The 27145-nt window shown below is 42.5% G+C and overlaps 1 protein-coding gene across 1 annotated transcript in view; it reads right to left on the reverse strand.

Annotated features, from left to right (window-relative positions):
* Window positions 1-12715: 12715 nt before the first annotated feature.
* LOC137521586 (visinin-like) overlaps window positions 12716-27145 on the reverse strand; it is a 47661-nt gene continuing 33231 nt past the window's right edge. Inside the window, exons 2-3 of the mRNA XM_068241027.1 lie at window positions 19911-20022; window positions 12716-16949 (exon numbers count right to left, since the gene is read on the reverse strand). Of these exons, the coding sequence (XP_068097128.1) occupies window positions 16852-16949; window positions 19911-20022 (210 nt within the window). The 3' untranslated portion in view covers window positions 12716-16851. The remainder of the gene's footprint in view (window positions 16950-19910; window positions 20023-27145) is intronic.

Raw genomic sequence — 27145 nt, forward strand, 5'->3', positions numbered from 1 at the left:
ATTGAGAAATAGTATATTTTCTGATTCATACCTTATAAATCCTTTGCTGTTCTTAGAATCAACATACCTAAAATAAATATTTCATGTAATTTGGGTGTCACACGTAACTCAAACTATAACTCATCAAACTCATTTGTAGTCAGGAAGAACCCACTAAAAGTTTGTTGAATTTCATCAGAGACAACTGGGGTTCTATATACAGTATGTTGCAGCAAAGCAGGTTATTTTGGCATGTGGCATTGAGCGCTGAAGCTGAGCGCCGTCATAGCAGCAATGCTATGCTGTGTGCTCTGCATAAGAAGTGAATAAAACGGAGTTAAACAGCTAAAAATGAAAAAATAGAGGTAGCTTACCTCAATAACAACAAATAAAGCAGAGGGATACCAAGAGCCCCAATAGTGTAATGCGTCTTGGGGACAACAAATAAATGAGAAGTTAAAATGATACTTACAAACCAGGGTTACCAATAGGCAACCACTGTATAGGCAGGTGGGGAGAACAATGCTAATTACAACAGAGAGAAAATGTGTGCATCAACCAAGTGAACCTGACAAATCTGGCTTTGCAAATTTGGCCTATTGGCTAATCACGAGACATTGCTCATGCAAATATGCATTTGCTTTCGCATGCCTAAATATGCAGGGTCAAAAACCAAAAACCGCAAAACAATCGCCCTGCGGGAATTAGTTCATGCTACACAGCACTATCCAGGGGCACCACGAGGAGGCTTCCCATTGCTTCCCAAGGGGGCAATGGGAAGCCTCCTCGTGGCGCCCCTGGATAGTGCTATGTAGCATAAACTAATTCCCGCAAGGCAATTGTTTTGCAGTTTTGGTTTTTGACCCTGCATATTTAGGCATGCGAAAGCAAATGCATATTTGCATGAGCAATGTCTCGTGATTAGCCAATAGGCCAAATTTGCAAAGCCAGATTTGTCAGGTTCACTTGGTTGATGCACACATTTCCTCTCTGGTGTAATTAGGTGGGGAGAACAATCCTGACCCCACTCAGGAATAAGAAGTCGCTCTATGTAGACAGGAAAATAGGGTGACAACCCTCCACCCACGGTGGACTCAATATAGTGTACAAGATACAGAGGCGCCAAAAGAATAAAAGGTAATTAAATTAACTTTAAAAAACAACTGGTTAAACAGAGGAGGCAGCGGTGGTCTTACCCCCTCCAAACAGACACAGGCAAGGACTGCGATTCAGACAGTCAACAATTTATTCGGAACTCCAAAAAACAATGCGACGCGTTTAACGGGGCATACATCCCGCTTCCTCAGGCAAAATACAGTAGGAGTCACAGCATCTGTATTATATCAGCGAGCTCGGCGCTGATGAGAAGCAGAAACTCTAAAATGGCTGTCTGAATGTGGCTCTGTAAAATGTATAGGCTACGGACTCACTGTACACTAGTGGTTCTGGATGTGTGCCTGGCTTTTAGGGACATAAACAGATTTGCATGTACAGCAGTGATTATTATTTTGAGTTTAAGTAAAGCTACATTATTTCAAATAGCTTCTGTTTAAGTATGCAAAATTATATTTAGTACTAGCTGATAACCCGGGGTTGCCCGGGCATTTATTTGGCTGCTGCCCACTTTTTGTAACCCTAACACACAAACCCTCAATGACAAACTTTGTGAGCTTTGCAGTCCTTGGTATCAATAATTTGTATTTTCCCATTAAAATGAAACAAATCTGATTGGCTTTTTGTGGCCCGAACCCTTTTCAGAATTTTCCATTAACAGTGTAAGAATGGTAACAATGTATATATTCCCCTTGTAAATCAATAGGTGAATTCTGATTGGCTGTTGTAGGCTCCACCCACATTTCTGAATATTATTCCCAGTCACCCAGAGGCCAACTGTGTCAATTTTGAGAACTCTGCCATTAACAGTGCAAGAATGGTTGCAGTTTATATTTTCCCATGTAAACAATGTAGTTGTTGGCGCTGCCCACTTTTTCTAACCTTGACATACAGTCACTTAATTACCAAATGTATGAGCTTTGGGGCCCTTGGTATCAATCATTTGTATATTCCCATTGAAATTAAACAAATCTGATTGTGGCTCCACCCCCTTTCTGAATTTGAACCCCAGTCACCCGGTGACCAACTGTACCAGGTTTGAGACGTATGCTATTAACAGTGCAATAATGGCAGCAATTTAAATATTCCCCTTAAAAATCAATAGGTGAATTTTGGTGTTTGTAAGCTCCACCCACTATTCTGAATATTTATTACTGTCACCCAGTGACCAACTGTGCAAAGTTTGAGAACCCTGCCATTAACAGTGTAAGAATGGCTGCAGTTTACATTTAGGCCCCGTTCACACTGCACGCGTTTCCAGCCGCGTTTTGGAAACGCGTGCAGGTGGCCGACACGCACGACATCAGACAGTGCATAGAGTGCACTGTCTGATGTTCACACTGCATGCGTTCCGGACCTGTGCGGTCCGGGAACGCATGCTGCACGCATTTTTTGCCAAAAACGCGTGGCTGTCCCATTCACTTTTCAGTGATGGGATCAGCCACGCAACGCACACAAACGTGGATGGCGTGCGTTCGCATGCGTTGCGTTCCGCATGCATGGCCATCCGCGTTTGTGATGTGAATGGGGCCTTACCCACTAAAATTTGTATTTGGCTCCACCCACTGTTTCTAACCTTGACATGCAGTCACTCAATTACCAAGTTTGTGAGTTTTCGGGTTCCTGGCATCAAAATTCTGTAAATGGAAGCAGTTTATCCAGCAAAGAAATCTGATTGGCTGTCTGTAGCTCCACCCCTTTAGTGAATTTGAGCCCCAGTCACTTAATGACCGACTGTAGGAGGTTTGCGGCCTCTGCCATTAACAGTGTAAGAATGGCAGCAGTTTAAATATTCCCCTTGAAAATTAATAGGTGAATTTTGATTGTCTGTTGCAGGCTACACCCACTTTTCTGAATATTAATCCCAGTCACCCAGTGGCCAACTGTGTCAAGTTTGAGAACCCTGCCATTAACAGTGTAAGAATGGCTGCAGTTTATATTTTCCCATATAAAAAGTTAGTAGTTTTTGGCTCCACCAACTGTTTCTAACCTTGACATTCAGTCACTCAATTACCAAGTTTATGAGCCTTGGGGTCCTTGGCATCAATAAGTTGCATTTTTCCACTGAAATTAAACAAATCTGGATGTTTGTAGCTCCATCCCTGTCCAGAATTTGAATCCCAGTCACGCAATGACAGACCGTACCAGGTTTGTGTTCTGCCATTAACAGTGTAAGAATGGCAGCAATGTAAATATTCCCCTTGAAAATCAATAGGTGAATTTTGATTGGCTGTTGTAGGCTCCTAAATATTAATCCTATTCACCCAGTGAACAACTGTCAAGTTTGTGAACCTTGCCATTAACAGTGTAAGAATGGCTGCAGTTTATATTTTTTCATGTAAAAAAATTAGTTGTTGGATCTGCCCACTTTTTCTAACCTTGACATAGTCACTCAATGACCAAGTCTATTAGCATTGGGGTCCTTGGTATCAATAATCTGTATAGTCCAATAAAAATTAAACAAATCTGATTGGCTGTTTGTGGCTCTGCCCCCTTTCCAGAATTTGAACCCCAGTGACCGACTGTACCGGGTTTGAGGCATCTGTTATTAACAGTGTAAAAATGGCAACAATTTGCATATTCCCCTTGAAAATCAACAGGTGAATTTTGATTGGCTGTTGAAGGCTCCACCCATTTTCCTGAATATTAATCTCAATTACTGAGTGAGTAACTGGGCAAAGTTTGAGAACCCTGCCAATAACAGTGTAAGCATGGCTGCAGTTTATATTTACCCAGTACAATTTGTTATTGGCTCTGCCCACTTTTTGTAACCTTGACACACAGTCGCTCAATGACCAAGTTTGTGAGCTTTCAGGTACCTGGCATCAAAAATGTGTGAATGGAAGCAGTTTATCCACCAATCAAATCTGAATGGCTATTTTTGGCTCCGCTCCTTTAGTGATTTTAAACCCTAGTCACCCAATGACCGACTGTAGCAAGTTTGAAGCCTCTGCCATAAACAGTGTAAGAATGGCAGCAGTTTAAATATTCCCCTTGAAAATCAACAGGTTAATTTTGATTGGCTATTAGAGGCTCCACCTATTTCCCTGAATATTAATCTCAGTCACCCAGTGACCAAGTGTGCCAAGTTTGAAAACCCTGTGGTAACAGTGTAAGAATGGCTGCAGTTTACATTTTCCCATTGAAAATGAATGGCTGAAATTTGATTGGCTGTTTAATGCTCCGCCCACTTTTCCTGGATTAGTAACCTCGGTCAGCAAGTGACAAACTGTGCCAAGTGTGGGGACTCTGGCTTGATTACTGTGACAACGGCAGCCTTTTCCATTTTTTCCATTGACATGAATGGGTGAAATGTAATTAGCTGTTTGTAGCTCCGCCCATGTAGTGCAGGGGGGACGCGAGACCCCCAGAACCTATCATCCCAGGTAGTAAGGGATCTGCATACCTAGTTTTGTTCAAATCTCAAATTTTCGAGTGACACGCACGCATGCACGCACACACGCACACACGCACACACACACACACACGCACACACACACACACACTCTTATATATACAGACTAGTAGACTTAAAGTGAACCTACGGACTAAAAATCTACTCAGCAGAACTGAAAAGGCTTGGTGTTTCTTTACAGTTGGAACTGTGTCTCATGCTCCCTGTCACCTCCTTTCAACCAAAAAGATGGCTGCCCTCATGAAATCAAACATTTGCCTGTAGGTCTGTGTTGAAACCCCCTCCCTCTCCTCCCCTTCCTTCCCTCTCATCCTCCCCCGCAGGGCCGCGGCCAAGGCAGAGGGGGCGCATAATTCATTCAGCTGTCATTCCCAATTGTGTTTGAAGCAGAAAGAAATAAGAAAAGGGGATACATGACAGTGACTGCAAGCCAGATAACTAGAGATTAAGGTGTTGGGGGCCCTGGGGCACCTATTAGTCTAATAGCAATCAGTGTGTGAAGGTTGGGGTGGGAGGGATGGAGGGGCGCACTTTGCTGTCTCAGCCTTGGGTGCTGAAGGACCTTGTCCTGCCTCTGCTCCCCCGTGACGACCGCCGCAAAGTCACCGCGTGCGCGCCCACCACGGCACGCCCGCTCCACCTTCTGGCCCCGTCCTACCTCAGCTCTGCTCAGTCTCTGCGTCTCTCCCTGCACATGCGGAGTAGCGCAAAACATGGGACGCACGCACGCACACACACACACACACACACACACACACACAAAGTGCATGCATGGGACACAGAGACAAAGTTTTTACTATAGAGGACTAGCTGACCTAAGCCCGTTTAACAGACTCTAGGTCTGTCACCGCATGTCACTGCGCATGCGCCCCCCCGTGGCGCGCACACCCGCCCGCCCGCCCGTTGGCCCCGTCCACCCCTTGAAGCCGCATGTCACTCCCCCTCAGTGTCTCTGTGCACATGCGCAGTTCGTTATGAGCAGGGACACACGGACGCAGAGACACTTGGATATTATATACTGTAGGATAGCTTTTTTAGAAGGAGAGATTTTGGTCTCTTAAAGGTCCTTATTCTTTCGTAATGGTTCTTGGTCACCATGACGTTTCTTTGTATTCTGCATTATTTATATCAGTGTTAGGGATGTCTCGTGATCCATAGATATGGAAATGGCTGGAGAGGGAAACACATGAGGGTAACTGTAGGGAGGAAATAGCAGGTGCCGGATTGACAAGCTTTAAGTTGTGTAGAGCTACCTTAGTAAATCAACATGCAATGCAGCCTCTGCATCTCTCATCTGTTGGCCAAGTCACCAGCAACTTTATGGCAGATGCCAGCATATGGGTGTCTAATCAGCTGTAGCAAGGGTTTCCTATTTCTGGTTTCCTGGTTTTGTTTGCATAGTTTCCCTGTTCTCTGAGTGTTATCAGATTTTCGCTATCTTGTAGTTTTTTGTGTATGTTGTTGCAGTTTTAAATGCTGTTGATGTGCATGGAAAGCTTTTCCCTTCCTTAGTTATTTTCATGGACGTTTCACATTCACTCACAGGTGACAGGGTGTTTGAATTAGGATGGACTTTCTTTCCTTTCACTGTTCCTTATTGTGAATTATTGTTCTTTATTGTAAATTATCCTCAGAAACTTGTGTTGTGTAGCCAGCACTGCATGTATCTTGTTCTATGTCCCCAACCCAATTATTACACCTCTAAAAGGAGGGAAAATTATATAGAGAAGATCGGAATTTCAGAAATACGTTTGCTTTTGTTTATACACAAAGTAGATGAAACATTCCAATGTTTAAACAGTAATGCCTCCTTCACATGGGAGGCAAAACTGTGCACTTGTCACTTGCACTGACAATTCAGCCTCTCATCCACCAAGTATCTTTAACCACTTGAGGACCATGGGCTTTACCCCCCTTAAAGAAAACCTGAACTGAGAATTAAAACTCAAAATAAGCATACACAAGTCATACTTACCTTCCATGTAGTCTACTCCTCAGTGTCTTTCTCCTGTCCCGCGTCCGGTTTGTTCACTGTGATCAAGGGAATTCTCCGTCCTCCATTTTGAAAATGGCCATTACCCATAACTGCTTTCTGGTCAGCACACAGTTAAACTGTAACATCGCCCACTTGAGCCATAGGGAAACATGGACATTACCTGGTACATCAGTTTTCCTCTCAGCTATAACTGACAGCAACTGATATTTTACTGACAGCAACTGATCTATTTCAGATCTGACAAAATATTGTCAGAACTGGATGGGATTATTGTCAGAAGAAAATGGTGAGCTTCTGAGAGGAACTGATGGCAAGGTAACTATGCAATGTTCATTTGAAGTTACCTCGTGTTTATTTTAAATATTTTTACTCAGTACAGGTTCTCTTTAAGGACCAGAGCCTTTTTCTCCATTCAGACCACTGCAGCTTTCACGGTTTATTGCTCGCTCATACAACCTACCACCTAAATGAATTTTGGCTCCTTTTCTTGTCACTAATAAAGCTTTCTTTTGGTGCTATTTGATTGCTACTGCGATTTTTACTTTTTATTATATTCATCAAAAAAGACATGAATTTTGGCAAAAAAATGATTTTTTTTTAACTTTCTGTGCTGACATTTTTCAAATAAAGTAAAATTTCTGTATACATGCAGCACGAAAAATGTGGCCAAACAACATGTTTTTGATAAAAAAAACTTATTCAGTGTATATTTATTGGTTTGGGTAAAAGTTATAGCGTTTACAAACTATGGTGCAAAAAGTGAATTTTCCCATTTTCCAGCATCTCTGACTTTTCTGACCCCATGTCATGTTTCATGAGGGGCTAGAATTCCAGGATAGTATAAATACCCCCCAAGTGACCCAATTTTGGAAAGAAGACATCCCAAAGTATTCACTGAGAGGCATAGTGAGTTCATAGAATATATTATTTTTTGTCACAAGTAAGCGGAAAATGACACTTTGTGACAAAAAAAAAAAAGTTTCTATTTCTTCTAACTTGCGACAAAAAAAAAATGAAATCTGCCACGGACTCACCATGCCCCTCTCTGAATACCTTGAAGTGTCTACTTTCCAAAATGGGGTCATTTGTGGGGTGTGTTTACTGTCCTGACATTTTGGGGGGTGCTAAATTGTAAGCACCCCTGTAAAGCCTAAAAGTGCTCATTGGACTTTGGGCCCCTTAGCGCAGTTAGGCTGCAAAAAAGTGCCACACATGTGGTATTGCCGTACTCAGGAGAAGTAGTATAGTGTGTTTTGGGGTGTATTTTTACACATACCCATGCTGGGTGGGAGAAATATCTCTGTAAAAGACAATTGTTTGATTTTTTTTTTACACACAATTGTCCATTTACAGAGAGATTTCTCCCACTCAGCATGGGTATGTGTAAAAATACACCCCAAAACACATTATACTACTTCTCCTGAGTACGGCGATACCACATGTGTGGCACTTTTTTGCACCCTAAGTCCAATGAGTACCTTTAGGATTTCACAGGTCATTTTTGTTTCAAGACTACTCCTCACGGTTTAGGGCCCCTGAAATGCCAGGGCAGTATAGGAACCCCACTAATGACCCCATTTTAGAAAGAAGACACCCCAAGGTATTCTGTTAGGAGTATGGTGAGTTCATAGAAGTTTTTATTTTTTTGTCACAAGTTAGCGGAAATTGATTTTAATTGGTTTTTTTCACAAAGTGTCATTTTCCGCTAACTTGTGACAAAAAATAAAATCTTCTATGAACTCACCATACTCCTAACGGAATACCTTGGGGTGTCTTCTTTCTAGAATGGGGTCATTTGTGGGGTTCCTATACTGCCCTGGCATTTTAGGGGCCCTAAACCGTGAGGAGTAGTCTTGAAACCAAATGTCGCAAAATGACCTGTGAAATCCTAAAGGTACTCATTGGACTTTGGGCCCCTTAGCGTACTGAGGGTGTAAAAAAGTGCCACACATGCGGTACCGCCGTACTCAAGAGAAGTAGTATAATGTGTTTGGGGTGTATTTTTACACATACCCATGCTGGGTGGGAGAAATAACTCTGTAAATGATAATTGTTTGATTTTTTTTTACACACAATTGTCCATTTACAGAGAGATTTCTCCCACCCAGCATGGGTATGTGTAAAAATACACCCCAAAACACATTATACTACTTTTCCTGAGTACGGCGGTACCACATGTGTGACACTTTTTTGCAGCCTAGGTGCGCTAAGGGGCCCAACATCCTATTCACAGGTCATTTTGAGGCATTTGTTTTCTAGACTACTCCTCACGGTTCAGGGCCCCTAAAATGCCAGGGCAGTATAGGAAACCCCACAAGTGACCCCATTTTAGAAAGAAGACACCCCAAGGTATTCCGTTAGGTGTATGGCGAGTTCATAGACGATTTTATTTTTTGTCACAAGTTAGTGAAAAATGACACTTTGTGAAAAAAAAACAATAAAAATCAATTTCCGCTAACTTTTGACAAACAATAAAATCTTCTATGAACTCGTCATACACCTAACAGAATACCTTGGGGTGTCTTTTTTCTAAAATGGGGTCACTTGTGGGGTTCCTATACCGCCCTGGCATTTTACGGGCCCAAAACCGTGAGTAGTCTGGAAACCAAATGTCTCAAAATGACTGTTCAGGGGAATAAGCATCTGCAAATTTTGATGACAGGTGGTCTATGAGGGGGCGAATTTTGTGGAACCGGTCATAAGCAGGGTGGCCTTTTAGATGACAGGTTGTATTGGGCCTGATCTGATGGATAGGAGTGCTAGGGGGGTGACAGGAGGTGATTGATGGGTGTCTCAGTGGGTGGTTAGAGGGGAAAATAGATGCAATCAGTGCACTGGGGAGGTGATCAGAAGGGGGTCTGAGGGGTATCTGAGGGTTTGGCCGAGTGATCAGGAGCCCACACGGGGCAAATTAGGGCCTGATCTGATGGGTAAGTGTGCTAGGGGGTGACAGGAGGTGATTGATGGGTGTCTCAAGGTGTGATTAGAGGGGGGAATAGATGAAAGCAATGCACTGGCAAGATGATCAGGGCTGGGGTCTGAGGGTGTGGGCGGGTGATTGAGTGCCCTAGGGGCAGATAGGGGTCTAATCTGATGGGTAGCAGTGACAGGGGGTGAATGATGGGTAATTAGTGGGTGTTTAGGGTAGAGAACAGATGTAAACACGGCACTTGGAAAGTGATCTGACATCGGATCTGTGGACGATCTATTGGTGTGGGTGGGTGATCAGATTGCCCGCAAGGGGCAGGTTAGGGGCTGATTGATGGGTGACAGTGATAGGGGGTGATTGATGGGTGGCAGTGACGGGGTGATTGATATGTGATTGACAAGTGATCAGTGGGTTATTACAGGGAAGCACAGATGTAAATATTGCACTGGCGAATTGATAAGGGGGGGTCTGAGGGCAATCTGAGCGTGTAGGCGGGTGATTGGGTGCCCGCAAGGGGCAGATTAGGGTCTGATCTGATGGGTAACAGTGACAGGTGGTGATAGGGGGTGAATGATGGGTAATTAGTGGGTGTTTAGGGTAGAGAACAGATGTAAACACTGCACTTGGGAGGTGATCTGACGTCGGATCTGCGGTCGATCTATTGGTGTGGGTGGGTGATCAGATTGCCCGCAAGGGGCAGGTTAGGGGCTGATTGATGGGTGGCAGTGACAGGGGGTGATTGATGGGTGATTGACAGGTGATCAGGGGGATAGATGCATACAGTACACAGGGGGGGCGGGTCTGGGGAGAATCTGAGGGGTGGGGGGGGTGATCAGGAGTCCCCAGGGTGCAGTAAGGGACCTAATTAAAAAAATAGCGTTGACAGATAGTGACAGGGAGTGAGTGATGGGTGATTAGGGGGGTGATTGGGTGCAAACAGGGGTCTGGGGGGTGGGCGGGGGGGGGGGGGGGTCTGAGGGGTGCTGTGGGCGATCAAGGGGCAGGGTGGGGAAATCAGTGTGCTTGGGTGCAGACTAGGGTGGCTGCAGCCTTCCCTGGTGGTCCCTCGGACACTGGGACCACCAGGGCAGGAGGCATCCTGTATAATACACTTTGTAAACATTACAAAGTGTATTATACACTTTGTATGCGGCGATCCGGGTGCTAGTAACCCGCCGGCGCTTCCGAACGGCCGGCGGGTTACAGCGCGAGGGGAGCGGAGCCAGTCCCCGGCGACCGATCACGTCACGAATGACGCGATCGCGCCGCCCATGCCCGTAAAAGGACCGCCACCTCTGTGCATGCGGCGGTCCTTGCGGGGTCCACTTCCCGGCCGCCTCTGTGCGTTGGGTGGTCGGGAAGTGGTTAAAGTGTACCAGAGACGAGGGTTGCTAAAAGATTTATACATACCTGGGGCTTCCTCCAGCCCCCTCTGCGCACATCGCTCCCTTGCCGCGGTCTAAAGCTTCCTGGATCATCTGGTATCAGTCCCATTCTCCCCGGGGTATAAATCCTTTAGCAAACCTCATCAAACCTCATCTCTGGTACACTTTAAAGAGGAACTCCAGTGAAAATAATGTAATAAAAAAGTGCTTAATTTTTACAATAATTATGTATAAGTGATTTAGTCAGTGTTTGCCCATTGTAAAAGCTTTCCTCTCCCTGATTTACATTCTGACATTTATCACATGGTGACATTTTTACTGCTGGCAAATGATGTCACTGGAAGAGCTGTAAACAGCTATTTCCCACAATGCAACGAGGTTCACAGACAGGAAACTGCCAGGACCATGGTCCTCACAGTTTCCTGTGGGAGGAGTTTTGCCATAATATCAGCCATACAGATGATCTGTTTGTGAAAAGGAATAGATTTCTCATGTAAAAGGGTGAAGTTCAATTCTTGGTCACGGTTTCTCTTTAAGTTGCAATTTTATGCAGTCAGATGGCAATATTTATAACCCCACTTGTGTCAGCATTTGACATGCGGTGCTGTTACCTAACAGCAAAAAAACCCATAATGTCATGTCTGCTGCTCCAAGATGTGGCCACCTCTTTACGGCCCATGCAGACTGCTAGCAACTGCTAGAATGGTGCATAGGAACAGATGACAGGAAGTGAATTCACCATCCTCGGCCTCCTGTCTAAAAAAAACAAAACCTTAAACGGCCGAGGATGGTGAATTCACTTCCTGTCATCTGTTCCTATGCACCTCCTTCTCCACCAGTTTGCCGGATTCTGTCCCGGCAATATGAAAGGAAGAGAGGGGTTCCTCCAATACATGTAAAATATTTTATATTTGTCATCATGCAGCTGAAAAAAAGGCTGCTATTATTATCATTAGAAAATAGATTTTATTTCTTATATCTTGTATTTTTAATTTGGGTCCACTTTAAGGCAGGGGCCATGATTGCTGAAAATTGTATTTGTGTCAACACGAAAATGCACATAATGCTTCACAATGTTCAGTCGCAGTACAGTGGGAGAAAAGTGTGTTTTCCCGCAGCGGTGATTCCATTGTTCTCCACTAGCTTTCAGCCAACAGTGCAGATTCCAGTTTTAGTGGACTCTACATAGATTGCAGCCTAAGTACCTTTTTAATACTGCAGTTATTCACCAAAAATACACTTTTAGCACTTTTTTTTTCTTAATTGTGCATCCATATTTGGAAAATGGGTAATAGGACAAAACAGAGGAGCCAGGAAGTTTAATATACACTAAAAACTGCTGAAAAATGGGAGGTAGTGGTGGACTTATCTTCCCATTTAAAGAGAATCTGTATTAAAAAAAATATGCCCCTGAGGGTACTCACCTCGGGAGGGAGAAGCCTCCGGATCCTATCGAGGCTTCCCCTGTCCTCCTCTGTCCCGCAGTGGTCTTGCTGCGGGTCCGGGAACGGCGAGCATGTAAATATTTACCTTTAAGACTCCGATTGTCTGTTTCAGGTCGGATATAATTTCCCCACCTGCTTATACAGTGGTTGCTTTAGCGGTAACCCTTCCTTGAGTGAGTAGAGGTGGCAATGCTTAGAAGAACTCGTAGAGAAGCAGCTGATAGATTTGTAAGGCTCTGATTTGCTGGTCATGATCAGGTGTTAAACTAGGAAGTCATCACAGCAAATCAGAACTCTGTGAGTTCTCCTAAGCAATGCCATCCCTACTTGTGAGTAATCATTCACATTGATTTTATTCTCTTTAATGTGACTTTAACATACTACACTATTGTGTACACTATTGTGATTACCTCCTGTTTTGTTTTTACAAATGTTTGAAAAATGACACTGGAGTAGTTTTATAGGTTTTATTTCAAATTCAGAAACACTTGAGTCTTTGAAATATTTGTATACATAAAACATTATTATGTGCCTCTTTTAGCACTGTTTTACCACATGATATCACAGATGTGTTCTAACGGGTTGTCTGAAACATATACATAAGTGTGTGAACATTGCCTAGAAAATGCAAAGTACTGCAGGCATGGAAAATAATTCATAAACAAATGTAAGTTAGTGGTGCTGTTAGCTACATTTATATGTGGAAATATACCTTACAAAGAGCAGACTGGCCAGAAAAACTTTAAAGCGGACCCAAACCAAACATTTTTTTTATTCAAAATATTTAGTTGCACCACTCTGACACATACACATATAAATAAACACTCCTTCAAGCCTATGATCATTTCAGTGCATGCTTTTCACCCTCCTCTTTGCAAAACTAGGGTTATACAGGTGGCAGCCATTAGCAATTCCTCCTTTGCTGGACACCATCTACTCTACCAGTTTGCCGGATTATTTGCCGGCAATATGAAAGGAAGGAAGGGGTTTCTCCAATAAGTGTAAAATATTTTATATTTGTCATCATGCAGCTGAAAAAAGGCTACTATTTATCATTATAATTTAGAAAATAGATTTTATTTCTGAAATCTTGTATTTTTAGTTTGGGTCCACTTTAAGAGAATAAAAATCATTTTTTTATAGACGTTACTCTATTCGTAACTTTACCATTGCACTGTTGTGTTGGATCTTACTATTCATACCTTACTCCTTCCCTTCCTTGTTCTTATATTCCTGAGTGTAACAGCCTTTTCATTGAATGATATTTTGGCTGTGACACCTACAGTATATGCTAGTGTTATAAGCAGATAGTGGTGTCATCTCACCTGACTGTTGTGTGCCTTTGCAGTGTGTGTGGAATATGGAGGATCATATCAGTACAGTTTAACCACTGCAGCTGCCTAACACAGATTGGCGGCTGCAGAGTGGCTCTGTTGTTCCGCGGTCACGCTATATGGCGTCATCTTGCGAGGAGCGAGATTATACGGGTAATTCTCCTCCTGTCAGTTAACAAAGCCGGCGGCAGTGATCAGCCTGCCAGCCCGCGATTGGAGCTGGCAGACTTATTTTTTTATTTACATAAGAAAATATATTTAGCGCTACGATCTCCCGCTGCGCTGTACAGAGGATATCCTTGTCGTTTAACTATCCCTCTTAGGGGCTCACAATCCCTGCCCTAGACCTATGTCTATGTATGTATAGTGTAGTGTATGTAATGTAGTCTAGGGCTAATTTAGGGGGAGGGAGGGAAATTTAAAAAAAAAAAAAGTTTTTTTATAAAAAGGTCTTTCTTGTTCAATTAAAAAAAAAATGCAGCAGCAATCAAACACCAACAAAAGGAAGCAGTATTTGTGAGAAGAAAATGGGGTAAAATTCATTTGGGGGCTAAGTTGTATGACCGAGCAGTAAACCGTTAAAGTTATGAAGTGACGAATTGTAAAAAGTCGCCTGGTCACTAGGGGGTATAAACCTCTGGTCCTCAAGTGGTTAAGTATGCGCTCGTTTCCTAATTAGACTTTCAAAAAAATTAGCTAGTAAAAAATAAATAATATAATCAGATGGTTCTCTAAATCCACTTACATAGTGTGTAAAATTGTCGCCCAAAACAACCATTAGGGATAATCTGGCTGACGGTTTTGAATACGTACTGTAAAAGCCTGCTGCCTTTTTTGTCCTGTAGAGATGGGAGGCAGGAGGATGACCGAGCAGAGCTCCAAAGGTCTCGCCCCAACAATAGAGGTTGTGTTTCACCCTTGTGCACTTTTGAGGAGTGTTTTGGCGCTTTACTGATTACTGGCAATCAGCAAAGCGCTGTGAACAATATATCCTTATGGGACCATTCTTATTGCAGCATTTGCAATTGGTATAAATTGCAAATGCCCTGCATGCAGAATTTTGGCATTGATTGCAATGCAATTCTCATTCAGTTAAATGATAGTCACAAAGCGCAAATGTCAAGAATTCAAACTGCAAAATTGCTTTTTTTGTGTTCCAAGTGTGGACTAAGCCTTATGCATCTAACAACCAGATCACTGCAGGGGAGGATAATGACATCTTAAGACAACTGTACTCTGGATCTTTTCTTGAGATGATCATGAATGATCTTTTTGACCAAATACAAACTAAAGTGTGTATGAACCAACATCTTGAGGTTTTCATTGCGTGGTGAACTAACATTCAGCCTGTCTGGTTTAACAGGATTCACAATGATGTCCATCCATTGCAGAGACAGCCAAGAAGTGCTGCTGGTGAATTGTGACTGTCATTATGTGATAAGCTTTCCACTGAGGTCTTTATGTTGATCAGGACAATGTTTTTCAGTGCCCATACGCAACATTTAAGAAAAAAGGCAAATGTTATATGTTAACCATGAGCATCACTTTGCTTGGAACAGAAGACTTTCACCATCTCAGCGGTCTAAGGTCAATACCTACACTGTCCATGGCAAGAGAATATTATGTGATAGAAATAATATTTGCCATATGGACATAGCAAACTCCATAGACAAATACATTCAACAGCATATTCTTCTACTTATCTTCATATGGAGCTGAAAGCCTAATATGGCAATCTCTGCAGAGGTCATGAGTGTGCAAGCAGGGGCATTTGGAACTACAACAACAAATATGGAAGGTAGAATGTATGGCAAATGCTCTATCGGAGCAGAAGACCATTCATGGAATGCTTTATATCCATGGTAACCTTCATATACTTGGTAAATCATCAAAAATAATTTGTAGTGGGCTTAAGAACACGAGCTGTTCTGTAAACTAGTAAAAATATGTATGGTCCTAGATAAAAGCGAACTCCACAATAACAGACCAGTGATAGACATAGTGAACCACAACAGCTTTGGAATCATTGGAAGCTCTATCCATCAATCTTCTAAAGTTAAATGATGTATTGATGTACTATGGGGGTGGAGGCACCCAAAAATAGGTAATGCAGTGAAACAATAAGATGTAAGAACCCAAAACTCAGGGTAAATGTAAAAAGATTAAATGATTTATTCAGCACGATTAAAAGGGCAATGCATTTCATGGGTCTCAGTCTGCTTTTTCAGGTCAATACATGTGCCGTTTAAATATGGCCACAAGCATGGACACCACCTGGTGTATTGATGAATGTGTCGTTACCATTGATAATGGGATTTTACATAACTCTTCTGTTGTATTGATGCAGTTGTCACAGCTGCTATCCGAACTTGTGTAGGCTGATTATATGAGACAGTAAGTAAGGAATATGCATGTCAGTGTTCTTAGCCACTGAGTGTTAATAACAGTGATCATAAATAGACATGTTATATTGCAATTCAGACTGTTTTCAACTTGCTGAAACCTGCAATTCATTTTCCCTAAAGCTTCGACAATGCCTGCTGCACTTTGTTCACAGGAGTGCTAAGACCACAGTTATTTCTGTAAACATTACAATAGCTAATAATGAATTACAGGGCCACAAATGAGAAATGCATAGCCATGGTCAGCTGGAACCAGCATTCTAGTGCATTCCAATAGAGTATTTCCTTGTTGTTGCATGCTATGTTCTACTTGTTGCTGGCATTCGGGGTTGTCAACCTACATTTTCTATTTTCACAGTCATAAAAGTCTAAATAATTCAGGAGGTGTTAAAACATTCTGGAGACATGGGGAGATGGCACTGGTGATTTTTTATGTAACAGTATCCATTATCCCTCCGTCCTTATAGTGTCCCCATTACACAGCCCTCTCCATTCCACTTACACTATTCTCTACACCAATCTCTGAAGAAAGATACACTTACAGACAGTATTTTTTTTCCTGCCATGGATGGAGCAGGAAGGGACCATTTTTACGTACTGTCTATGGAATGTTGGCCAGCCTGCACAAAAATGAGGAGTATATGGTGGCTGCTATGTTAGGTCCAAGTAACTGATGTGTTTTAATAGCTGAGTGAAAGTGGGAGCATCTTTGTTTTATAGGATAACTGTATAGTCATTTTATTCAGATTGTAAAACATCACCTGATAACTCACAAACACATATAATATATATACAGCACAATATATACATCACAGGCAATCATTTTTGGCATCATGTATGCCTTCATATTCCTTCAGGACTTGCTAGTCGGTTTTGGGTCATATTGAATAAGCCGCATGATTTCATCATTCATCATTACTCCTTGAATAAATTCCCCTTCAGCAATTTTATCTGGATAAAAAGACAAATAAGAGAGTGTTCCATGAAATTAATAAACATAGAGCTATGTACTCTGAAGATGTTTTTCATGTTTACATTTCTCTTAAACCTTGCCATAGAGCTAGTGAAAGAAAAACTTGAGTTGATGATGCTAACTGCCAGTATTGAAAACCGATATGAAAGTATCTGGGAGGAATGGATTGTCTTCTAATGGTTTTGATCTACTTGCCACAGCTACCGTATTTTTTGGACTATAAATGGCTTATATGAATGCGAACGTCAAAAGGGGATACAAAGTTTGTCCAAGACAAGTGGAATGGATGCAGTATTTGTCTACAGTCCTGGCCAAAAGTTTTAAGACTGTCAAAAATATTAGTTTTCACAAAGTTTGCTGCTAAACTGCTTTTAGATCTTTTTTTTCAGTTGTTTATGTGATGTACAGAAATATAATTATAAGCACTTCATATGTTTCAAAGGCTTTTATTGACAATTACATGAGATTTATGCAAAGAGTCAGTATTTGCAGTGTTGGCCCTTCTTTTTCAGGACCTCTGCAATTCGACTGGGCACGTTCTCAATCAACTTCTGGGCCAAATCCTGACTGATAGCAACCCATTCTTTCATAAACACTTCTTTGAGTTTCTCCGAATTTGTTGGTTTTTATTTGTCCACCCGAAGCTTGAGGAATAACCACAAGTTCTCAATGGGATTAAGATCTGGGGAGTTTCCAGGCCATGGACACAAAATGTCAATGTTTTGTTCCCCGAGCCACTCAGTTATTACTTTTGCCTTATGACACGGTGCTCCATCATGCTGGAAAATGCATTGTTCTTCACCAAACTGTTGTTGGATTATTGGAAGAAGTTGCTGTTGGAGGGCGTTTTGGTACCATTCTTTATTCATGGCTGCGTTTTTGGGCAAAATTGTGAGTGAGCCCACTCCCTTGGATGAGAAGCAACCCCACACATGAATGGTCTCAGGATGCTTTACTGTTGTCATGACACAGGACTGATGGTAGCGCTCACTTTTTCTTCTGACATGTCTTTTTCCAGACGCCCAAAACAATCGGAAAAGGGCTTCATCTGAGAATATGACTTTGCCCCAGTCCTCAGCAGTCCATTTACCATACTTACAGCAGAAGATCAATCTGTCCCTAATTTTTTTTTGGGAGAGAAGTGGCTTCTTTGCTGCCCTTTTTGACACCAAGCCACCTTCCAAAAGTCTTCGCCTCACTGTGCATGCAGATGCGCTCACACCTGCCTGCTGCCATTCCTGAGCAACCTCTGCACTGGTTGCACTCCTATCCCGCAGCCGAATCCTCTTTAAGAGACGATCCTGGCACTTGCTGGACTTTCTTGGATGCCCTGAAGCCTTCTTAACAAGAATTGAACCTCTTTCCTAGAAGTTCTTGATGTTATTTAGGTGCAATCTTAGTAGCAATATCCTTGCCTGTGAAACCATTTTTATGCAACACAATGATGCCTGCACGCATTTCTATGCTGGTCACCATGGTTAACAATGGAAGATCAATGATTTCAAGCATCACCCTTCTTTTAACATTTCAAGTCTGCCATTCTAACCCAATTAGCTTGACAGCTTGACAGCCTTGTGCTCGTCAACATTCTCACTTGAGTTAACAAGATGATTACTGAAATGATCTCAGCAGGTCCTTTAATGACAGCAATGGAATGCAGTGGAAAGGTTTTTTTGGGATTCAGTTAATTTTCATGGCAAAGAAGGACTATGCAATTCATCTGAACACTCTTCATAACATTCTGGAGTATATGCAAATTGCTATTATAAAAACATAAGCACCAACTTTTCTAATTTCCAATATTTTTGACAGTCTCAAAACTTTGGGCCAGGACTGTAGGCTGAAAAAGAAACGTAGCATTAAATACTATCAAGGACAGCAATTTCTTATACTGGTATGAGGTTGATGTTATTTAATGCCACATTTAATCTTTAGCCTAGGCAAATGTTGCATCCATTCTACTTGTAAGGTAACTTTTGAATTTGAAATTTACAATCACTCTGTGCCAGCCTGAGTCTGTTATCTGAGGATTTAGTTAAAGGAACACTATTAAACCAAATGTTCTAAAATGACAATGTACAAATAATTTCTAAGTAGCAGTGTAAACTTTTTCCTACTTTTCGTGTTAAATATCAGAAGCAAAAGCTTTAATTTATAGAGTGTATGACTTATTTGGAACAAATCAATTGCAGAAGGGGTGTCTGCTTCAATGCACAGCCAATGTTGCTCAGACTACAGAGTATTTTTCTCTGAAAGCAAAAAAAGTATGAAACGCTATAATGTCACAGACAATTGCAAGTTACATTTCCTCTGCTCTCTTCAGACACTTCAGTCAGAGACACAGGACACAGCAGCTTCTGAGAGCTTTCTCTCTCACACACACAGGGTTAACAGATGAAGTGTGAGAGGAATTCCCCCTCCCCTCGTGGCTCATTCTCCCATCAGTTTTGGCATCAGTAATTTTGATAACAGTAAACAGAGAGGTTACCAGTGAAATGTATACACCAGTACTTAGCAGCACTTCCCAAACAATTCCTATCTCAACTGAAAAAAACATGCTTTCTAGCCGCATCTCATCACTTCTGCTGGCGCCCATGTCACTTCCTCATCTCCCAATTCGTAAGTCAGTTTAAGAGATGGGACGTGGCTGTGGGCGGATGCGGTCATGGGAGAATCTGCAGCACGCTGCAGATTCTCAGATTGCTCCGCACCACTCGGCACAACATGCACTCAGTGGAAACTATTGCATTGCCGTGCACGTGTTTCAGGACACCCACGGTGCGATGCGGCTATGTAGCCGCATCGCACCTCTTCAAGTGGAAATGGGCCCTTAGGGTTATTGATACCTGGGCACAGATGCAATTCGCTTTTTCACTTGAGTTTTCTCCTGGGTGATATTTACTTAACTTGCATAACGATACAGTAATGTACAAAATTACCATGGTCTTTCTTCTTGAAATAGGTCCATAGCTTGTCCGCTCTCTTCTGTGGTGTATTTTCATCGTCTGGGAGTTTACTCTGTTCTGAGGGAGGGATCATCTTGAATATAGCCTAAAAAAACAATTGTTTACATTTATTTGTAAGCCATACCAGTCAAAATAGTGCTGAACAGTTCAACATTCAACAGTGCCCTGCAGTGCTGATACCTCATCATAACCATTTTGTGTAGCTAGTGGGGTATATGCCTAATGCCAGCCACCCCTGTTTTGGGGCAAGGACTGTGAAGCTGTTACCTAGTTCTGTTGGTCTGGTCTCCGATTAGGTAACACTAAAATGAATACAGTATTAATATAATCTCCGTTTGAACTTATCTCCTTTTGTCACACAATAAACTCAATGGCGGTGTTTCTCAAACCTACCCTTACGGCCCACCAGAAGTGTATATTTAGCAGGTAACCTGACATAGTAATAGGGGATGCCGAGGTTGCAATTGCTGCTAAAGAGGGGCCCACTAGTGGCCTTTATTCATACACAGCAGTGGCGCTGCTAGCCCCAAAGATCAGTGGCACATGCCCCTTACCTATTCTGGGATGCCCCAGATGTCCCCCAGGCAGAGTAGAGGCACCACAACCCCCAGCATGGCACCAGAAAGTACCCAGCATGTCCCATAGAGGCACCATAGCATCCAGCCTGGCATTACATAGCACCCAGCTTAGCATTATAGCACCCAGCGTGCCCCATAGAGACACCATAGCACCCAACAAGACACCATAGCACCCAACATGGCACCACAGCACACAGCAATGGGGGGGGATGCTGGGTGCTATGGTGCCTCTATGTGAGCATAGTGGGTGCTGTGATGCCATGCTAGGTGATATTATGCCTTTATGGGGAGTTGTGGTTCTTCTATGGAGAATGGGATGTTGTGGTGCCTCAGTCCGTGGGAGCCCGGGAGGGGGTCCACTAAAAGGTCAGAGAATAATATAGGGGTGGGGCGGGGGGGGGGGGGGGGGCTGGCAGCAGGCCAGCTCACCCAGCAGAAATCCAGACCAGCCAGCACAGAAGCTAGGTGAGGCCTCTTGCCACTGTAAATTGCGATTCCGATTTGCAATTCCGATTTTCCCTGGATGCTATCAACAAAAGAAGAAAAACTCAGAAAAAACATAGCATGCAGTACCGATTAAAAATCGTAAATCTGAATCGCATGTAAAATTGCAAATCGGAATCGCATGTAATGTGCAAGGGGCCTAACTCTGCCTAGTTATGCTTAGGTGACACTGCCAATTTTAGTGATATGCTGCATTTTTTTAAATTATTAATAGAGATGGGAGGCTTCATCCAACATTTTGCTGAGAAGTCCTACTTAGACCGCAGTTAAGTTCATGAAATTTTGGTTCCACCCATGACCACACCCACATGGTATATGGCCACACCCATTGTTTGACTGGAGTGCCCAAAAGTGCTCCAGATCTGTCTGGATCCTAGCAACGCCCCTGATACACAGTATTATCTCTTCACTGCTGCTATGCCATTAATGATCACCTCCATATGGGATTTAAATAATGTCTCTAATTAACATACTATTCTCCTCCCTGCTTACGCCCCCTGGCAGGTTTTGGTGCTCCATATCTGTTGTTATGCCTACAGTGTTTGAGGGGGCCTAAATGAAAAAAAAAAAAGTGCACTTGAGCTCATTGCTTAGTCATTGACATCACATATGCACAAGTGAGGTGAAGTAATTAGCATCTTAGCTATGTGAAATTCAAATAGCTTAGCTACTTATTACACCACCTTTGTACAGTATATGTGAAGTTACCTTTAAACAAGCACTGTTGGTGGGCTGTGGGGACAAATCTAGCAAGTGGGTAAAATTGCTTTATGGAACCTGATACACTGTAAAGCTGGCCATACACTGGCCCGATTTCCCGCCGTTTCGACAGCAGATTCGATCACTGGGATCGAATCTGCTGCCAATCGTTCGTGCTACACGCCGAATTTCGATCCATTTTGTCCGATCCCGTCGATCGCTCCGTGCGGAAAATTACCGTCGATCGCCTGCGGGTGGGAAGCGTGTCGCTAGCGGCATTCGAGTGCCCGACGACCGACGCAATAGAGCCGCATACATTACCTGCTCTGCCGGCACGACTACCCCCGGTCACCGCTGCTCCGTGTCCGCGCTGGTCTCCGGCATGCTTCAGTTCCTCCTGCCCGGCAGGAAGTTTAAACAGTAGAGGGCGCTCTACTGTTTAAACTTCCTGCCGGGCAGGAAGAAGTAAAGCATGCTGGACCTGGAGACCAGAGCGGAGAAGACAGCGGAGACCTGGGGACTGGAGTCGCGCCGGCGGAGCAGGTAATGTATGCGGGCATGCGGGCGGGGGGAGCGGCGGCAGCACCACCACCACCATAACAGATTGTGAACGGTTTCAGGCTGAAATCGGTTCACAATCTGTTTGCAGTAAAGGTAGCCATACGATCCCTCTCTGATCAGATTCGATTAGAGAGGGATCTATCTGTTGGTCGAATCTGATGGCAAATCGACCAGTGTATGGCTACCTTTACTGACTGGGACTGTTAGGTGTGTATTTACTCCAAAATCTCAGGTGTTCTCTTAGGAAGTACTTAAATAAATAAGGTAAACAAACCCTGTGTTTTTTTTCACCACCACTCACACCATTTGCACAGTATCGTTTGTTAAATCAATGCAAACTCTGTCTACAATACATTGTTACCTTTAGATGGGCTGCCCCATTACAATTTCTCCCTTACCTAAGTCACCCAGGAAAACAGCAGGATCAGTGAAAATATTGTTTAACCAATACCCACATGAGATCACACCCACTACTTAAAGGGAACCTGAACTGAATAAAATCAGTAAAATTAAGTGGGATTACCGGCTGTTGTCATGATGACAGCCGGCGATCTCACCGGGAGGAAGAGGAAAGGCAGCCGACGTCGGGATCCCTGGGAAGTACGTAGAAACGCTCGCTGCGCGCCTTGCTCTGCACACAGCCTCCGCCGTCTACCCCGAGCACAGACCGGGATTACCGCTCTGAGCTGCCGTTTTCCGCCCCGACCCTAGCTTGGGATTACCACCAAGGAGGTTAATAAAATGTCCAATTATTCTACTTATTAACTACTCTTCCTCATTTTAATAACATAGTGTTTTTTTAATATTGTTACAGTTCAAGGCAAACAAGTAAAATTTTCAGCAAAATTATATCACTATTTCAAAATAAAATATAATCACCTTACACTTTACCAGCAACATAATAGACCTTTTGTGATAAACTGGATAAATGGCCAAATACAATTTGTGGCTTTTATCTACAGTAGCACATTTGTTTTTTTTTCTAAAATGATAATAGGTGTAAACTGAGATATAGTAAAATTGTATATTTATTTGCATTTTTTCACACAAAAAATGCCTAGTAAATAAAATACTTTCTGCGAGAAAACACCTAATGAAATTCCCAAAAAAGGGGTTAGTGCTGAAGCCATAGGGACAGCTAAAATGTTAGAACTGCTCTAGTGCATAAAGGTGAAAGCAACCTCTACTTATGAAATGGTTAAAGTCTCCACTGAACTTGACAGAAATGAATAGAAAACAAGCAGATTATCAATCACCATGATATTATGAATCATTACATAACACATTTTATAACCCCATGTTTTATTCTCATTGGATCTCAACTATTATGGGGCCTCTTTTACATGTTCCCATTCCAGGTGTCTCCCAATTAGTTACCCCCATTAACCCCTAAAGAGCAGGCCATTTTTTTACAAAATGGGCCACTACAGCTTTAAGGCCAAGCTGCAGGGCCGCATAACACAGCACACAAGTGATTCCCTCCCACCCTTTTTTTCTCCCCACCAACAGAGCTCTCTGTTGGTGGGGTCTGATCACCCACCCACCCCCAGTGTTTATTTTTTTTTCTTTCCAAATATTTTCTTTTTTTTTTTTAATAAATGTGCCAATTTTTTAATTTTTTTTCCCTTCTCTCCCTCCCTCTACCCAGCAGGCCAATCACGGCGATCGGCTGTCATAGGCTTCAGCCTATGAGAGCCGATTACTCTCTAGTGCCCCAGGAGGGCAGCCGTGTCACACGGCTGTCCCCAGTACAGCGCTGCTGAAGACCATAGCGCTGTACAATGTAATTAGACGCAGGTTTCGCCATCTAACAGTCTCCCAAGCGGTGATCGTTCTGCTCCACCCACCAACAGGAAATGCGTGCATAGCCTGCACTACGAGCCCCAAGGACCTTACGCCTTAGGCGGTCCTGGGGCTGCTGCCGTGGCCACGCCCATCAGTGTGACGCGGTCAGCAAGCAGTTAAAGTTTTCCTCATTATAGTACCCCTATATTGTCCCCGTTATATTACGTTCATATATTCCGACCCCTATGCTTACTTTTAATAGTGTTGTGTGACCCTTGTACAGCTCCCTCATTATAGTGGCCTTGGTGATGTACTTCTATATAGTGGCCCCTGTGCCCCATTATACTGACCCCCTATGAGGTGTCCATTGTTGTTTTTCCAGTTAGTTTGAAAGTGGTCACCCCTCCCCACCTTTTTTTTTTTGCTGATCTAGTGATCCTCCTCCTTCCCAATTTCCCAATTTGTCTAGTTTTGTAAATAAATAAATGTAAAATATTTGCTTCTTTGAAAACACCAGGTACAGGTTTGTTTCTATGAAACTAATTTACAGAGACATGAACATTTCACTTGTATGTTTAAATTAAAGTACATTTCTTTATACTGTAAGAAGCTTGACCTTCTGCTTGTTGGAGTCACTTTTAGCTCTGCACCTGCTGAGGGTGTGTCTCTCTCAGCTGTAGTCAGTCACATGTAGCTGTGTACAGGGAATTCGCCATTCATTGGCTAGTGACCCTGCTCTGCCATCCAACCACTGCCCAATTTCTCTCCTCCCTTTTGCCTCAAAAATTCGCTTGGCCCACAAACGCCTTGTCAGAATTCTAGCGGTTTTATTTATGCAGGAAAAACTGTCATATGTGTATGTATATATAAATATTAATAATCAATACAGTCCTTCCAAAGAAATAAATAGTTATTGTTAAACCCTATATAATATACTTTAATACTGTGAAATATATTTAAAAGCTAGTGATAATTTGAGACAGTAAAACACTCTTGTGGGATTGTTTTGGTTCTCGACAATTTTGTTTACATGTTCCTTGGTTAAAGGCCAAGGCCAGCAAAACATTTCCCAGACAGAGAAAGTCAAAATATGAGAGATATAAAATATAAAACAAGGGTTTTTCCCAATTAGTTAAACATGATTCAATGATGCCACAACATTATTAATACTGTTTGTTATTTGTTATGAAATGCTGACCTCTGCCGGTGGACATTATATTTATTTTATAAGAAAGACAAAAATATAGACATTGATTTTATATTATTAAGATTTAATATGTAATTATTCCTTATATGATTCATTGTTTTAAGAAGAATTATATAATAAGCTTTATATTTAAATAAGTATATTAGAAGCCCTGTATGTTTTAATAAGCCTTAAATTGCTGAAGGCTCTTGCAGGTCTGTGTTAGTGTCAATCTGACCTGGGAAAGTACCAAGACATTCCAACATAATTAACAGGGAACACTTTATCAGAAATGCGTCATGAATGACATTGTTTAGTCTCCATGTCTGGGTCAGCCAACAGACAAGATGGCTGTTGACGTCCATTTTTAATTACGTGCGTCAGAAATGACCTAAACAAAATGTCAAGCACTCCAATTGACGTAAATTCCCACAAGATAAGGTAATTAAGAATTTATAAACAATAATATTATGACTTAGGTAATCAAAACATGATAAAGCATTGACGCACGCAGTTTTAGCCAATCAGAGTCTGGGATTCAGGGAAAGTCCAGATTAGGCAGCCATATTGCTTCCTACCCCTATAAAGGTAGGGGCTGAGAGCTCATAATTTGCAGAAGCCCAACAATCTCCTGAGAAGACACATGAGGCAGAAGCTACCTTCCCACACGTGGTTCTAGATGCTAAAGAGATGACAGAGAAGGGGTAATATGCTTAATATTCTGGTGATTTACTTTATTAATTTTTCAGCATTAAGTTTTATTAAGATGTTAGCAAGAAGTTTTTAGAAGCTATTTTTTATGCTATTTCTTTAAGAAGATTACTACAAGTTTTACACAGCTACTAGATACACAGCTATTGATACAGATGAGACTACTTTTTATCTTATTCTACATAACACAACCGTTATATTACTTTTTGAATGTACTTAGAAGATTGATAAATTGCTTGGCTCTAAAGCCTTGATAAGATGGAATACTGTTAATAAGGAAATACTACTTGGAACTGTTCATATTTTGTATATATGCTGTATAATTAAGCAAATACAATTTTTTTATATAAAATCACATACTGAGTGCTCTGATTCATTTCAAGGTATACCGTCAATCTATAATTACTGTTATAGAGGGTACAGACCCCACTATGCCGGATTTATATGATAGCAACGCTTTAAGGGCTGGTCCTTTACTGAGTTGGCAATCATGAAAAAGGCAAAAACCGCTCAGGTTTTTGACAGCCTGACCAACATCTTCAATTCCAACTCCCTTCTCGATCCTCTGCAATCTGGTTTTCGCACAGCCCATTCTACAGAAACAGCCCTCACCAAAGTGGTCAATGACCTTGCCAAAGCCGAAGGTAAATACTCCATCCTGCTCCTCCTGGACCTCTCCTCGGCATTTGACACCGTCGACCACTCCCTCCTCCTCCTCCACTCCTGCAGTTAATGGGCATTCAGGACCTAGCCTTAGCCTGGATCTCCTCCTACCTCTCCAATCGCTCCTTCACAACATTTTTTAATGGCTCCTCATACACTCCTACACCCCTCTCAGTTGGTGTTCCTCAAGGTTCCGTCCTAGGACCACTACTGTTCTCATTCTATACTGCCTCAATTGGCAAAATCATCTCCTCAATGGGTTTCAATTACCACCTGTATACCGATGACACCCAGATATACCTCCACACCACAAATCTCTCCTCCTCTACCATGGACAAAGTCTCCGCCTGCCTCACATCCATTTCCTCCTGGATGGCCGACAGGTACCTGAAGCTTAATTTGGACAAGACTGAGCTTCTAATATTCCCACCCCGCCAGGGGAGGACTGGGGCCTTTTGGCCTGGAGGGAAAACACAAACTAGAGGCCAGTTTTCACGGCACCCCCAGCCCAAATGATGTCG

This window comes from Hyperolius riggenbachi, chromosome 6 (assembly GCF_040937935.1).
Source record: "Hyperolius riggenbachi isolate aHypRig1 chromosome 6, aHypRig1.pri, whole genome shotgun sequence".
NCBI classification, from domain to species: Eukaryota; Metazoa; Chordata; class Amphibia; order Anura; family Hyperoliidae; genus Hyperolius; species Hyperolius riggenbachi.